This window comes from Genypterus blacodes, unplaced genomic scaffold (assembly GCF_046128005.1).
Source record: "Genypterus blacodes isolate CSIRO-AG114 ecotype Tasmania unplaced genomic scaffold, CSIRO-AGI_Gbla_v1 ptg000330l_1, whole genome shotgun sequence".
In the NCBI taxonomy this organism is placed as follows: Eukaryota; Metazoa; Chordata; class Actinopteri; order Ophidiiformes; family Ophidiidae; genus Genypterus; species Genypterus blacodes.
The window spans coordinates 602,135-616,762 of NW_027467115.1; the positions used below are offsets into that span (position 1 = coordinate 602,135).

A 14,628-nucleotide genomic window follows, 5' to 3' on the forward strand; every position below is an offset into this window, starting at 1 on the left:
ATTCAGTGCTACGAGTAAAAAGAAATGTGTTACGTTTTCTTGTGTCGTCTTATTCACTTATAGAATGAATGGATCCAAACGACCTACAAAACAATAACAAAAAAAGAACAGCGAATCAGTGAAGTAATGAAAGCGATGTTTAGGATTCCACGCTACAGCATTAAAATCAATGGAAATATATATGGAAATAACGTGAAGGAACGCAAAGATAACTTTAGAGTGTGTGTTTTTGTGCAGTTGTTGGTACCAAATGTAAATGAAGCATTACCGCCATCTCGTGGCTAACAGGGGAAATTCACCAGATCATCACAATCACGCTACCTTATTCACATTTATTGTTTACTGATATACTGATATATATATATTCAATCACTCTTGAAAAATACCACTCGGTAACTTTAATTTTCACTTTCAAATTTGAATAGTCTAATATGTTAAAGAGAACATTTATCATTTTAATTTATCTTCTTCTGCACAAGTGAGGCTTAGGGATTTTAGAAACAGAGGAGAAACATGATCGAACATTTTCTGCATTGGTCACAGTTCCATCTACTGAATCCAGTTGATAAATGTTTTTAGTGATGATGTTCAGTTACATTTTCTTGAAACGTCATTATCAATGGAACACATTTAAAGGAGACGTTCATCCCACAGTTTCATTGCGGTTCCTGATGCCTCCCACACACTGAAGGAATTAAACTCTGTCAAGTGGATGTTTGCTTATTCCAATTCAATTTAATAAAGAAAATCAAATTAATCTATTTTATTCTCCCAAGAAATTCCAGCGGGTGTGTTAATATTGGCATTGAATCTCTAATTTGTCCTTTTAAGAACGAATTTCATCACGCAGAACAGCGTATGTTTCAAATTAAATAAACTATCAAACAAATGGATTACTATTGATTGTAGATTCGACGTTGTAATTCGTGTGGTGTTATAGTCAAGATTTTATTCTGAAAAAAATCTCAACGGAAGTGCTATTATCGCTGAATTTGTTTTACGATTAGAATGTATTTACAGCGTAATCCAATGTATGTTTTGTTGTTGTTGATTAAGCTGTACAACAACTGTAGTTTCGTGTCATTTTCAGTCTTGTATTATTATAGATATGAGATTAAGATTGTGTTCTAAAATTAGCAGCGGAAGTGTTCTTATCGTGACCAGGCTTTTATTCTGTTATAAACAGGAAGTGAGCTCCATCATAAGTGCTAGCTTTCCGCTGGTCCTCTCTTCAGTGACAGCAGCAGCGGAGGATCTTCAGCATGGCATCAGAGGAGCTCTCCAAGAAGCTGCAGTCTCGCTTCACCGCTGTGGAGGTCCCGGCCCAGGCCCAGTCCCAGGCCGAGGCCCAGGAACCGGGCCCGGCCCAGGTCCCGGTCCTGGAGCCAGGGCCGGAGTCCGAGCAGAGTCCGGTCAGGGCCAAAACGCGGGACCCGGAGCCAAACAACGACGACTCGTCCTCCGAACTGTGCGCCAAACTGACCCGCAGGCAGGACATCAACGACGGCACCGCGGCGCCCAGGCTCACCCGCGTCTTCAACCCGTACACGGAGTTCAAGGAATTCTCCCGCAAGCAGATCAAGGACATGGAGGCGATGTTCAAGCGGTGAGTCTGGACGGAACCAGAACCAGAACCTTATTGTTTAAACGTGGCTTCTTATTCTAAATGTAACATTCAGACTCAGTCATGTATGCAGTGTGGGGATTAAAACGCGAGAGCGCGGCGTGGATATGAGATTAAGAATCTAAGAGGCTGCAGGTGAAAATCCCGCGTCACTGTGGCGTGACGGCTTCACTGCAAGCTGCGGTGTGTTCACGGCCAACCGGGATTTTCTGCCTCTTTATCCCAGCATTCCGCCTCTGTCACTCAGTGAGAGAGAGATGATGTGGTGTCGAGAGGAGACGCCTCTAGGATCAGGATCAGGATCAGGTCCAGAGAAACCATAATTACAGTTCCTCTCCTCTGGTGTGGATTCTTTAAATGTTTTCAATTCCTCTGAGCATTGTGTGTTGTTGCCTTTCTTGTTGCTGGGTGGTGTCAGATGAAGATGTTGTCCCTCAGTGTGACTCAGTTGATGGTGCTGGATCCTCTGTGGGACCTGGATCAGGCTCAGCTGAGTCTCAGGCTCAGCCCAGAGCTTGGTTGATTAGATATCAGATGTTGTTGTTGTGTTGGTTTCATCAGGAGCTCCTGACACATCTGATGTGGGCGGTGAGCAGAAGGAGATCAAGCTGTGATATGAGGACCTGATTGAGCACACAGAATGAGGCTGGATTCAAGTAGAATCAGAGATTTCAGCAGGAAGTTGCCCTCAAACAGCCAACATCCTGTAGGGCAAAGGGAGGGGGGGGGGGATTTCCATGCCTGACATATTTCACTTCATCTGAATGACACGATGACATCATATCATCTCCCAGCTTCCTGTCCAGCTTCTAATAAGAGAACATTCTTCTTCTTTACATTCTGTCGTGGCATCAGCTGTTAAAGCTCAAGTCTTCTTCTCACAGTGAGGTCATAGCAGGAACATGAAGGGGAGAGTGAAGTGTGTGTGTGTGTGTGTGTGTGTGTGCGCGTATGTGCACCAACACCCTACTAATGTGCGTGTGTGTGACAAATATCATGGATGAAACTGATTTCACACAAAGCTCAGAATACAAACGGAGTGTTTCAGCTTCAACCAGCTCAAGAAATCAAGAGTCTGCTTTCCATCAGTCGCACTTCACTCAGATAAGATATCAGGACACGGACACACACACACACACACGCACACACACGCGCACACACACACACACACACACACACACACACACACACACACACACACACACACACACACACACACACAGGTAGTTTGTTTGTTACTCTAGCTGCTGTGTGTGGGACATTATGGGATGGAGCCATTGTGACTGTGTTGCTTGTTAGTCGGGGCGATAAGGACGTCTATTGTCTGAAGCGGTTTCCCGGGCAACGGCCCCCTCCTCCCTGTAACAATAGCTGGGTTGTTGCTCTGTGGTTGGATTTCAGTCCCGTCTGACCCGGCTCGCTCTCTCGCTTCCACTGTTTACGATTCAACGCACGAGTCCTGATGTTTCATTCTCTCAAGCTCACAAAACATCGCTACAGACTGAAACCTGGGAACCCACTGTGTGACTCACCTCTGAATGGAGACTAGACCAGTATCAGGACCCCCCCAGACCCCCCCTCCCCTCCCCTCCCAGAGCTGTGTTTGTTTGAGTCTATCTTGACGTTTACTTTAATTAAACTCCACCAGGCTGCATATTTGTAGTCCAGTTAAGGAGCCATGATGTTATTCTTTGCTGAGCTTGTTCCCTTTTTTCTTACTCACCAAAGTAAAGTCCAGTGATGGTGGTGAGAGGTCGGTGCCAAAAATAGAGCTCAAGTTTCCTCTCTGCCCCAAATCATCTGCACACACTCAGCACACACACTCAGCAGATTAAAGTCCAGGCTGCAGAGTTCTGAAGGGATTAAAACAAACAAACAAAGTCAATCATTACAAATCACACAGACTCCTGGATGCTTCATCATAATGCTTCCAACGCGGGTGTTCTGTTTTATCATCACTTCCATATGTTCAGGTCAGGACAGCTGGACCACATCCTGATCTTGTTGGACCGATCTGATCCTGGTGGTTCTGTTGTGTTGCGGTGCAGTAAATGTTTGAGTTGACACGATGACGTCGCCTCCCTGTCCTGGTGACAGAAGACAAAGGCTCGTCTGCAGGCTCTATATGCTGACGGTGTGGTGTCTTCAGGCCTCGTGACCTTTCCAAGCTTCAGCTGGTCAGATGATGGAGCTGTGACTCAATCCTTTGTTTTCCTGTGTGTTTTCCCCAGATGAGGCTCTTGAGCGCCCCCTGAGTGTCATCAGTACAGGGAGTGTCATCACTAAATAGCAGCCAAGGGTGTTGCCTAGCTCACACTCTGTCATTCAAACTTAGTTTTGGATCCTCGTTTGTCATCTAGAAGATTCCAGCCTCAAATCTCTTGGGCTCACTTTTTTTTGCAGCCCTGATCCCATTCACTGAGCCCACATTCCCCCGAGGCATCCACCGCCTGCTGACCCACTTTCCCCTCACAAAGCTCCCAGCTTAGAGGCGTAGTTTAGTTTAGTTCTCCACATTAGAACAAGCCGGAGCCAGATATTGTCAGGTTAGTGTCACGGTGATGGAGTTCTCTGGGGCCGCGAGTGAATGAGGGCTTGGCTACTTTGTGCATTAGGAGGGGAAAAAGGCTGTGGGAGCTGAACGGAGGGGTGAGAATGGAGATGAAGCTGAAGTCAGAGAAAGGGAGTTCCCTCATGCCAAGAGCTCTGCATCTATAATTAACAGTGAGCCAGGCTGCAGAACAATGAGGCCCAGTCTGGCCTGCTGCAGGGAGAAGGTCATCAGGGCCTCTGATCAACTCTCCCTCTGTTCCTCTGTAGGGTTAGAACAGCAAACATCATCACTTCATCCAATAACAGGGATAAATAAGTGAATATAAGAAGAAGAGGAGGAATTCTAAGTGTTAAACGTCTTCCTGCTGTCAGTGTGAACACGTTGTGACGCCCTGCAGCTGCCAGAGCCCAAACTCCTCTGATTACACAAGAGAGGCTTTTAATGTGAAAATCACACATTTATGAGTTTAAACAAGGAAGTCTGTCAAATCCTCATCAATCAACATGTCAGTCACCCTGACACAAAGGGAAGTGTTCTCTACACAAAGCAGCACTTCAACACATGAGGATCAAAGTCTCATCACATGTTCATGCTCATCACATGTCTCCGTCTCTTTGCTCTCTCCCACTCCTCTCCTTTCTCTCAGCTGTGTTCTCCTCTCTCTCTCTATCTCTCTCTCTCACTCTGCAGCTGCTCTCTGTTCACCATCCGCTCTCTTCAACTGAGGAGACGAATGTTTGCAGCTCTATTTCATTCACATGCGTGCCAATAAATAATTCCACACACATGTGCGTCTCTGAGTCTCCATGTCAGAGCTCAGTGAGTCTGGGTGGGGTTTGTTACTCTGCCATCACTGAGCTGTGATGTCTCCTCCTGATGTCTCCTCATGATGTCTCCTCATGATGTCTCCTCCTGATGTCTCCTCATGATGTCTCCTCATGATGTCTCCTCCTGATGTCTCCTCATGATGTCTCCTCCTGATGTCTCCTCATGATGTCTCCTCATGATGTCTCCTCCTGATGTCTCCTCCTGATGTCTCCTCATGATGTCTCCTCCTGATGTCTCCTCATGATGTCTCCTCCTGATGTCTCCTCATGATGTCTCCTCATGATGTCTCCTCATGATGTCTCCTCATGATGTCTCCTCCTGATGTCTCCTCCTGATGTCTCCTCATGATGTCTCCTCCTGATGTCTCCTCCTGATGTCTCCTCATGATGTCTCCTCCTGATGTCTCCTCATGATGTCTCCTCATGATGTCTCCTCATGATGTCTCCTCATGATGTCTCCTCATGATGGCCCCTCATGATGTCTCCTCCTGATGTCTCCTCCTGATGTCTCCTCATGATGTCTCCTCATGATGTCTCCTCCTGATGTCTCCTCATGATGTCTCCTGATGTCCAGCTGTGTCTGACGCTGAGTGTGTGTGTGTGTGTGTGTGTTTGGTTTGTAGGTACGACACCGGGAGAGACGGCTTCATCGACCTGATGGAGCTGAAGCTGATGATGGAGAAGCTGGGAGCTCCACAGACTCACCTGGGCCTGAAGAACATGATCAAGGAGGTGGATGAAGACTTTGATGGCAAACTCAGCTACAGAGAGGTGAAGGTTTGATTTCATATGAGCGTGTGTGTCGCCTAAACATGCAGGGGTTTGCTTGAACACATTCCCAGTCTCTTCTGTAGGCACTATAGGTCACACTGAGTGTTGACGTTTGTGTTGCTCAGTTCCTGCTGATCTTCCGGCGGGCAGCAGCCGGCGAGCTGCAGGAGGAGAGCGGCCTCATGGCTCTGGCCCGCCTCTCTGAGATCGACGTCTCCACTGAGGGAGTGATGGGGGCCAAGGACTTCTTTGAGGCAAAGGTATGACATCATCTCTGTCTCCTACGTCCAGACCTTCAGGGGGACGTTTGACGTTTGTTCCTCATCTCATCAAGGAGTTGAACGTTTTAAAAATGCTCATAATGACCGGTAGTGCCTCCTCAGGTAACCTAGGTGATGGAGTGATGGAGGATTAGAGTTTAACACAACAAATCACTCTTACTGTGCTTTCCCAGATGCAAGCTTTGTCCGTTGGCAGCAAGTTCGAGGCTGAAATCCGAGAAGAGAAAGAAGAGAGGAAGAGGCAGGAAGTGGAGAAGAAACAGAGGCAGGCGGCGTTCAAGCAGCTGCAGTCGGCCTTCTGCTCCTGACTTCACACAGGAAGCAGAGGAAGAGCACAAACTGTGTGTGAGAGCTTAGAGATAGTTTCAGAATACGCTCACAAACTTTATGTCCTTTAGCCAACGTCACCTCTCAGAGTTTGTCTCTATAGTTTGTTGTTATAAAAGTAAGAACTTAACACTCGATATGCCAAAAGGTTTAACTGGAGCTGTTAGACACTAAGTCAGACCTGAAGGAGGAAGAATCCCTCCTCTTCTTCACCTCATCTTGCTCTAATGTGTATCTGTTGTGTGTGTAGGTGTCGACTCCTCATCTGTCCCTGTGTCAGTGTCTCTTATTAAACACACACACACACACACACACACACACACACACACACACACACACACACACACACACACACACACACACACACACACACACACACACACACACACACACACACACACACACACACACACACACACATCCTTCCTGCCCCTGAAGCAGATCTGCTCCAGCTCCTTTAGGTTGAGAAATGAAAACATATCCATGCAGAGTTTGACTTCATGGGGATTTTAACTGTTGTATAAGTTCACTGTCTACATGCTTGACTGAACCGGTGTACATTTCTTCTGTGAAGTCCTTTAAATGTCATGCATATCGTTTGTTCAGATGCATTGTTGCTACTTTTTAAAAATGGGGCCAACAAGAACACAAACATCTGTCCCAGCTGCAGTGGGACAGGAAGTCAAGTCCACGTCATGAGGGCTGATGCAGTATGTGGGCCCGGGTCCCGTCAGGTCCTGGTCTCATCAGGCCCGGCTCACACTCACACTGGTGTTCATACACACTGTATGCAGAGTGGAATGAACAAAACCAGCTTGAGGAACTAAAGCGTTTAAAGCTGCACACTCTCTATTTAGTTATGAGCCCAATAAAGCACAGTTTCCTCCCGGCACATTTACATATCAATGCTTCACTCAGGCAGCATGACGGTGCCCTGTGTGGAGACCTGGGAGTCTGTGAAGCTTTAAGAGGCAGTTAGAATGAAACCAGGAGAACCACAAGACTTAAGACTTTAAACTGATGGGAACTACTTTAAATGTTTTCAGTCACATATTTCCATTGAAGCATGCAAGCTCAGCTGCTGCATGGACGCCTCCCTTCTTCTGCTTTAGCCTCTAAACTCCCATGACCCTCTGCTCTGTTTCTGTTCTGTTTCCAAGGTCATTGCCAGAGGTCCAGATTCAGATGTATTTTATAATAATTGAATTTATTTTGCACTCAGAAATCTGCATGTCTCCTGACTCAAGCTGGTTCCTGAGGCTAAGAGGGAGAACTTTAATGGAGGGTTGAGACATTCTGAGCTTCTCCTCCCTGAGTTTAGATGACACACATTAGTTTATCCTCTGCAGTGCTCTGTCCCACCTGTCAGCTGCTGAGTTGTGTCCTGTGTGAGTCTCAGACGGGGACGCTCAGCTCATCTTCCCCTGCGTAAATACAAAACAGAAGACTTTAGTTTCTCTCCTCAGCTTCAGCATCTTTACTCAGGCAGCACATTTCACTCAGCAGAGTCAGACACACTCCTGTCTAACCCTACAGCAGCCTTATATCAACTCTGGCTAAGCACGGCAGGTTAAGGCCGATCTATTTGGAGTCTAGTTTAACTTTGTGTTGATTGCAGTGTCAGTTCTGCAGCAGGCTGAGCTTTGAGGTGCTAATCAGTCTTCAATGGTACAGCAGATGTACTTGTTTCTACCTGACAGACAGAGAGGAACCTTACTCATGTGCTAATGTTGTGCCTGAGTGCAGAGCTCATCATCCTCTCCTGTAGACTCACATCACAAGCCAGCATTTCTATTCCTTGAAGACAGACTGAATGGTAGAGTTCTGTTCTGCTGAAACTTACACACATTGTAATACACTACAACAAATAACAAGTAAACAACATGTTATCTAAACATATCATAGTTATTTAACCCATTCCAGCTTTGTATATGCTCGTGAGAATAGAATGACTAATGCATGCAGTATTCACACCGAGGTCATGAGGTCATCCTGGGGGAACTCCTCCCTAAAGCAGCGTTTCATCTGAAGGTCATGACCCTTTACTCTTTATCCATCATTTAAACCCTGGCTTGCTGTAGTTGTCATTTAACAAAAGTACAAAATGCATCACTTCTTTAGTATTTGTTGTGGAGATGAAATAAAGTATTTTTTCATGAATAAAACAGTATATATTGTTACTAGTTTGAGTAAAGAACTTTAAGTTGCCAAACATAAAAACGTATGTAAACTATATTTTTGGGCACTTGTTGAACCTGCTGTTGTGTTCCCTATATGGTGGAGATGGGTCCATGCTTGCAATAAAGAATGAAGAACAATGGAGAAGGAATGAACGCCTGTCATTATTCACTCGAGCTCTATTTCAGTGATACAGCTGTGGAAACTGGATTAGAGGTCAGAGATTTAGAAAGCTGATTTTTCTTTTAACATTATTTACACATTGAATTGTTTATTATAAATCAATTTTTTCCTAATCTATGTGTTATTATTCTTCTTCCTTTTTAACAATTAATCAACAGATAATTTTTTTCGATTAGTCGATTAATCTACAGATTATTTTTTATTATGCAATTAGTATAACAATCAATTTCCCCCAGATAAATATAAAACTTGTCTCATTAATATTTCTCTATTTCCTTCAATCAATTGACTGATAATCTGTTTTACAATCAAACATATTGATTTTTCAATTCAAGTTAAAGTGATGGAGTGTAATCTGCATTGAGCAACACCCACGCACACACCCACACACTATAATTCCTCCTAATCTACCCCCCTTGGTGGGCGGGGACTCAAAGTAAACAGGACTCACGCTGCCGTGTTGCCGTTGCTCCTGGTGTTTTGCTGCAGGTGTTCGTGCTGCAGTGAAGTCGTTTCTGTGTTCCAGATCTTGGTCTTATTCGGTTTCTGTCTCAAATTCTCCCACACTTCTCGATCGTGCGCGACTTTTTCCGCCGCAGCTCGATGTGTTCTGTTCTGTTGTTGTTACCTGACCTCTCCAGGTCTCTAAGGAGAGGATTAGGACCAACAAAGATACAAACCTGATGACACTTTCCATTAGACTCCTTCTAAAATTAGAATTCTAAGATAATTAGAAGACTCAAGTCAGAATTGTGACATTTAGAAAATAAAAGCATTTTGTCTTTTTTTTGTCAGAAATCTAAAATTAAAATCAGAGCGCTGAGAAAAAAAAGTCAGTATGCGTGAATGAAAAAAAGTGAAGTAAATTAGATCCATGACCACCCGAGGAGTCACACACGGCCTCTTCATATAGAATCTATACATCTATCTATATAATAAATTCAGAGTTCGATATTTCAGACCCGAGCAGATACGTACAGTTCTACCTCCAACCACTAGGGGTCAGCACTGTCTAATGAAATGATGAGGCTGGTCACTAAGCTTGTTTAGAAAATATTTATTTGGTGTAATGTACACTGTACACAGGCATTGAAGCATCTGAGATAGATTCAGCTCTCATCCCTTCAATCACATTTAGTGGAACATTTCTTCTCTAAGTTTCTACAGGATTCCTTCTAAATCATCGACACATTTTCCTACTTGATCATTTCATTACTAAAATCTAGAGATGTTAAATATTGTACAGATTGAGGATCATACTTATAATATTGAGTTCCGTAATGATTGAGGCAATGATTCTTTCAAAATAAGACTACAAATGAATCAGGAGTCACGACTGAGGCGAGTCAGAGCGTCTGAGTGCTGCTGGCTCACTTTGACTCAACTGAAGTGTGTTTGATGGAGGACCTTAGCAGCTCAGTGTTGACAGTGGACCTCAGCTCATCTCATCCTTTGGGCTGATGCACATACGTGTCCTCCATCAGTCTGCTGCTACTTCACAAACATCAATAGAGGAAATCATTGATCAGCAGCTTGAATGCCCTTCTACTGTCCCTTCACTATTGGAATGTTCTCTTTCCATACTTCCACTATTCCTTCCATACTTCCCAATATCATTTATGGGTCAGAGCCAAGGTGGAGAGCAAAGGTTTCACTAAAAGGGGAAACATTTGTTTCTGGTTGATGACATATTTGAATGACTGCACCAACATGTTTTTGCAGATCTGATCATACAAACTCTAAATCTCTCCCAACTTTTTGCCGAGCCTTTTCCAGAGCTCACCACAGAGATGAAGTCTGTTAAACATGTTTCCTTTCATTTCCATTCATTTCAATGTGAAACTCAACGTGTGGTAATGAAGCAACAATTTGTCCAATCAGTCAAACAAACTCAGATGAGATGATGTCTAAGAAACATTTGATACTTGAATGGAAAATGGTTAGCAGTGTTCTACAGACTAATAAAGGCCGTTGCTCACCTGCTCCACCTGTTTGTTACCTGTGGGCAGATCTGAATCTCTGAATGATGTAAAGCTGTGAAGTTCACTTTGATCAGATTGGATTCTTACACAGTAAAATGTTTGAGTTGTGAAACTCCATCAAGTAAACAAATCTGTTTCCTCGTCTCTGACTCGTGTCCCAGATTCACTGTGACGCCACAATGACACTTGAATCTTTGAATACTTGGTTGCCGGTTCAAATCCTCACATATTCAATGTTGTGATTCAAATTGTGTTAATTTTGATTAAATTCGACTTTGAAACTTCCACAGTTTAAAGTATTTAAAACAAAAATCAGACGGATCAAATTAACTTCAGAGTCTCCTCCTTCCGATCTCTGCCCCGTAGCTCTCCTCCCCCTCCTCCTCCTCCTCCTCCTCCCTGTAGCTCTCCTCCTCCTCCTCCACCTCCTCCCTGTCCTTCCTCCCTGAATCGCCCCTCCCTCCCTCCCTCTGGATCTCCCCCACAGCCTCCTCACTCCATCCTGTCGCTCCCGTCTCCATTGATCTGCACCACACAGGTCTTGTCCAGAGGCTCCTTTGAGTGAGCCGTGTCAAAGTGATGGCTGCTCACCATGTACCTCCCCAGAGAGTCCAGCCCTAGGGCAGGGACAAAGTGACGGTCAAACTGGATCTCCTGGCGCAGGTAGGAGGTCCTCTTGTGGCAAGAGTCGCCCGTTCCCTCCTGCAAGGCTGACAGGAAGACCACCAACTCAAAGTGGTTGGCGGTTCCCTCGCACAGGGCCGGGTACAGAGGGCTGCGGCGGTCCAGGGGGTGGAAGAAGGTGAGGGGGAAGATGAAGAACGGACAGGGCCGCTGGCCCAAGTGGTCCAAGTGGAAATCCAAAGAGGTCTGGTGAAGGGCCTGACCCTCGTGTTCCTCATAGAGCACTGCACTGACCTTAACGTCCACCAGGGGGCGGTTCAGCAGGTTGACGGCCCGCAGGGTGAGGCAGGTCTGGCCCTGGTGCTGGCCCACCACAGCCTGGGGGCTGAACTGGATCGCTCCCGCTCGTTTCTGGGGACGGGCGATCTTCGCTACAAACGCACCTGGAAGATGGAGACAATGAGACATTAAAGAGACGTTAATGTGACCCTGCAATGCATTATGGTCTGAAGAGAACTGATAGAAGTTGATTGTTCGGAGTTCCAATAAAAATATCATTCTGCTCAGAAAATAACTTCACCTCCTCTCCTGCTACCACACATCTTAGAGACACATTGGCACCATTAGGCTACAATCAACCAACTATGCTATTTTCACACACAAAGCCACTAAAATAAAACCATTTAACCAATTTATCACTATTTTTTTTGTCAGGAATACTACCCTGCATCTTTCTTTAATCATAGGTGTGTTTGTTGCTCTGTGTGTTGAGTGAACAGACTGAGCACTTTACAAACATCCTCATCCTGACTTCCTGCTACATGTGTGTTGTTAATAGAGTTCTAACTGTGACCCACCTCTCTCTCCTTATTCTACAGGTTCAGTGTTTCCAGCTGTGCTAACGTTCTGTTTCAGGTTCCGTGCTGTCTGTGAGAGTTGAGGAGAGTTTGTCGGTGTGTACCTGTGATGAAAGCTTCCAGCATGAGGCCCAGCAGCATCTGCACAGCCAGCAGAGCTATGGCACTGGGACAGTCCCCACTGGGGAACATGGTGCCGTAGCCGATGGTCAGCTGGGTCTCCAGGGAGAAGGAGAAGGCGGCGGTGAAGCTGGTGATGTGTTTGACACAGACGACGTGGCCCTGAGGAGGTGCATCGTGGTCCACAGCCAGGTCTCCATTGAGGTGGGCCAGCAGGTACCAGAGACAGGCAAAGAGCAGCCAGTGGGCCAGGAAGGAGGCGCAGAAGGCCAGCAGGACCCACCGCCACCGCAGACTGACCAGCAGCCCCCACAGGTCCTGCAGTGCCAGCAGCCAGGCTCGGCCCGAGGCCTGGGGCCAGGAGCCCGCCGTGTAGACGGCGGGGCGGAGGGCGCAGTGTCCATCTTTGGTGACCAGGCGCTGGCAGGTTGGAGAGGACAGGAGAGGAGAGGAGGAGGCCTTGCTACCTAGAACATTGGTGTTGGATTTGGTTGTCATAGTTCTGATGGATCTCAACCGGGTCCAGATCAGGAATACCCTGAAAGTCAGAGAGGCCCAGGAACATGTCAGAGGACTGAGAGGACAACATACATGCATCCTTTACACAAACACGCCACTGTACACTCAGGAAAGAGAGCAGAGGTTTGGGTTAAGGAACATTCTCTTGCTCCTCAGAGGATGAACCTCACACACACTTCAGATCTCCTCCCAGGGTTCAGTCATTGAGCTAAGCTAGGCTAAACCTCCACTGCATATAGATGACCTGATCCTCTGCTGTGACTCTGGGATGATAAACTGGGATGTTTGTCATTATGTGAGCTGCTCACTTCATCTATACATCAAATGTGGCTTTAAGTTCACAGAGCTCTCCTGTCAGAGCTCTCTAAGCACCAGATGTATGTGACAGCAATCCTGACATGCAGGCAGCTAGAGTCCGTGTCCTTTTCCACAGTTTCTATTTCTATGTCAATATTGTTGCCAGGAGATTGGAGCAGGTCCCAGCTGGGACTCTGTCTGTGGAGCGCAGCGACACGCAGGGCAGGAATGTGTCTTTCATCTCTGGGGAGCTTTAAACTTACTGCACTGAGCTCAGCCTGGACTTCAACATCACATTATATATCTGATCATGGTTACAAGCTTCATATGCTTCTATAGAACAGGATGATGTTTGAAGATTACACACATGAGTTTAGTTACGATGAGATAAAGGGGAAGATTTGAGTTTTACAGGATTTGCTTCACCTTCAACCTAAAATCTACGGTCAACAACTTTCCTCTGGATAAATAAAGTTTGATCTTATCTTATATTAAAGGGTCCTACACATTTGATAAGTGTGTGTTTGTGTCTTTAGAGGGGAGTTTGCCTCCTGATGAAAGACAAAGTCAAACACCAAAGATCCTCCTGGAACGTTTTAGTGAGACGAGTTGTTCTTCTCTCTCTCTTAATCGTTCCAGTGTAAGTCATGATTACATTTTTACAGGTACATTTACTTCTTTACTTCTAAATCATACTTTAAAAAAATACAAAAAGATCATTAATTGAAGATAAATGTAAAAAAAAATAGCCAGAATTTTATTCAGAGTCAAATCGGTGCCTAAAGACTCAAACCTGAGTCACAGCTTCTCTCTTCTTCTCTCTCTTCCACAGATGGACTCAGCTTGTGTCTATATGTGCTAAGTATCTGTGAAGTGAGAGCTCATTGAGTTTATCAGTGACATGAGGTTCAGGAGTAATTGTGTAATCAGTGATGTATAGAGTGAATGTGTGTCTTTGTGTGTGTGAGTGAGCGAGGTGATCACATGAGGGCCATGTGCCGGCTGAGGCTGCAGGATACTCAGCCTCAGCGCCTCTGCTTCCCCTCTGGACACACTCCAGTTAGTTCATATTATAGATCTACAGATAAATAGATGCTGTTTCATATTTTATGTGCTCATTCTAAGTTTATGTTGAACCCTTTAACCTTTCAGCCCAAGGTTTCCCTCCTGATCCATCTGGACATTCCTCTCCATAAGCTTGTAAACAAACAGAGTCTAAAGCTTTTAGACAAACTAAAATTTGATTTCAGTTCCAGATAAAAGCCAAATTCATAGAGAAGAGTAGACAATAACTAAAATACCTTTAGCCTCCACAAAGCCTGTCTGACATCGGTGCAGCTAAACTGTCTGAGCTTAGTAGGCAGAAACATGAACCCGAGCTCTGACTCCTCTGAGTCCCTACGACTCCACACTACTGTACTGAACCATACCTGACTTCATTTCCAATCCAAATATCCTGGATTCCTTTGTATGAGTCATTAAAG

General features: G+C 45.4%; 2 protein-coding genes across 2 annotated transcripts; one reads left to right on the forward strand and one right to left on the reverse strand.

The window, feature by feature from the left end:
* The first annotated feature begins 1,235 nt into the window (after nt 1–1,235).
* On the forward strand, nt 1,236–7,004 carry efhd1 (EF-hand domain family, member D1). The gene is made up of 4 exons (XM_076137626.1): nt 1,236–1,606; nt 5,629–5,776; nt 5,902–6,036; nt 6,231–7,004. The coding sequence occupies exons 1-4, from the start codon at nt 1,263–1,265 to the stop codon at nt 6,363–6,365; spliced, it is 762 nt and encodes a 253-aa protein (XP_075993741.1). The 5' UTR covers nt 1,236–1,262; the 3' UTR covers nt 6,366–7,004.
* A 4,215-nt stretch (nt 7,005–11,219) lies between these two features.
* Nucleotides 11,220–12,826, reverse strand: kcnj13 (potassium inwardly rectifying channel subfamily J member 13). Its single transcript, XM_076137663.1, has 2 exons — nt 12,313–12,826; nt 11,220–11,794 (listed from the first exon to the last, which is right to left on the reverse strand). Exons 1-2 carry the CDS (start codon nt 12,824–12,826, stop codon nt 11,220–11,222), a joined length of 1,089 nt encoding a protein of 362 aa, XP_075993778.1.
* Nucleotides 12,827–14,628: the final 1,802 nt, after the last annotated feature.

Excerpts from the sequence above, each read along its gene's own strand:
- efhd1 (XM_076137626.1), top strand. The coding sequence starts at position 1,263 with ATGGCATCAGAGGAGCTCTCCAAGAAGCTGCAGTCTCGCTTCACCGCT. Across the intron at positions 1,607-5,628 it reads ATGGAGGCGATGTTCAAGCG|GTACGACACCGGGAGAGACG; the intron begins GTGAGTCTGGAC and ends TTTGGTTTGTAG. Across the intron at positions 5,777-5,901 it reads GCAAACTCAGCTACAGAGAG|TTCCTGCTGATCTTCCGGCG; the intron begins GTGAAGGTTTGA and ends TGTGTTGCTCAG.
- kcnj13 (XM_076137663.1), bottom strand. The coding sequence starts at position 12,826 with ATGACAACCAAATCCAACACCAATGTTCTAGGTAGCAAGGCCTCCTCC. Across the intron at positions 11,795-12,312 it reads GCTGGAAGCTTTCATCACAG|GTGCGTTTGTAGCGAAGATC; the intron begins GTACACACCGAC and ends TCCATCTTCCAG.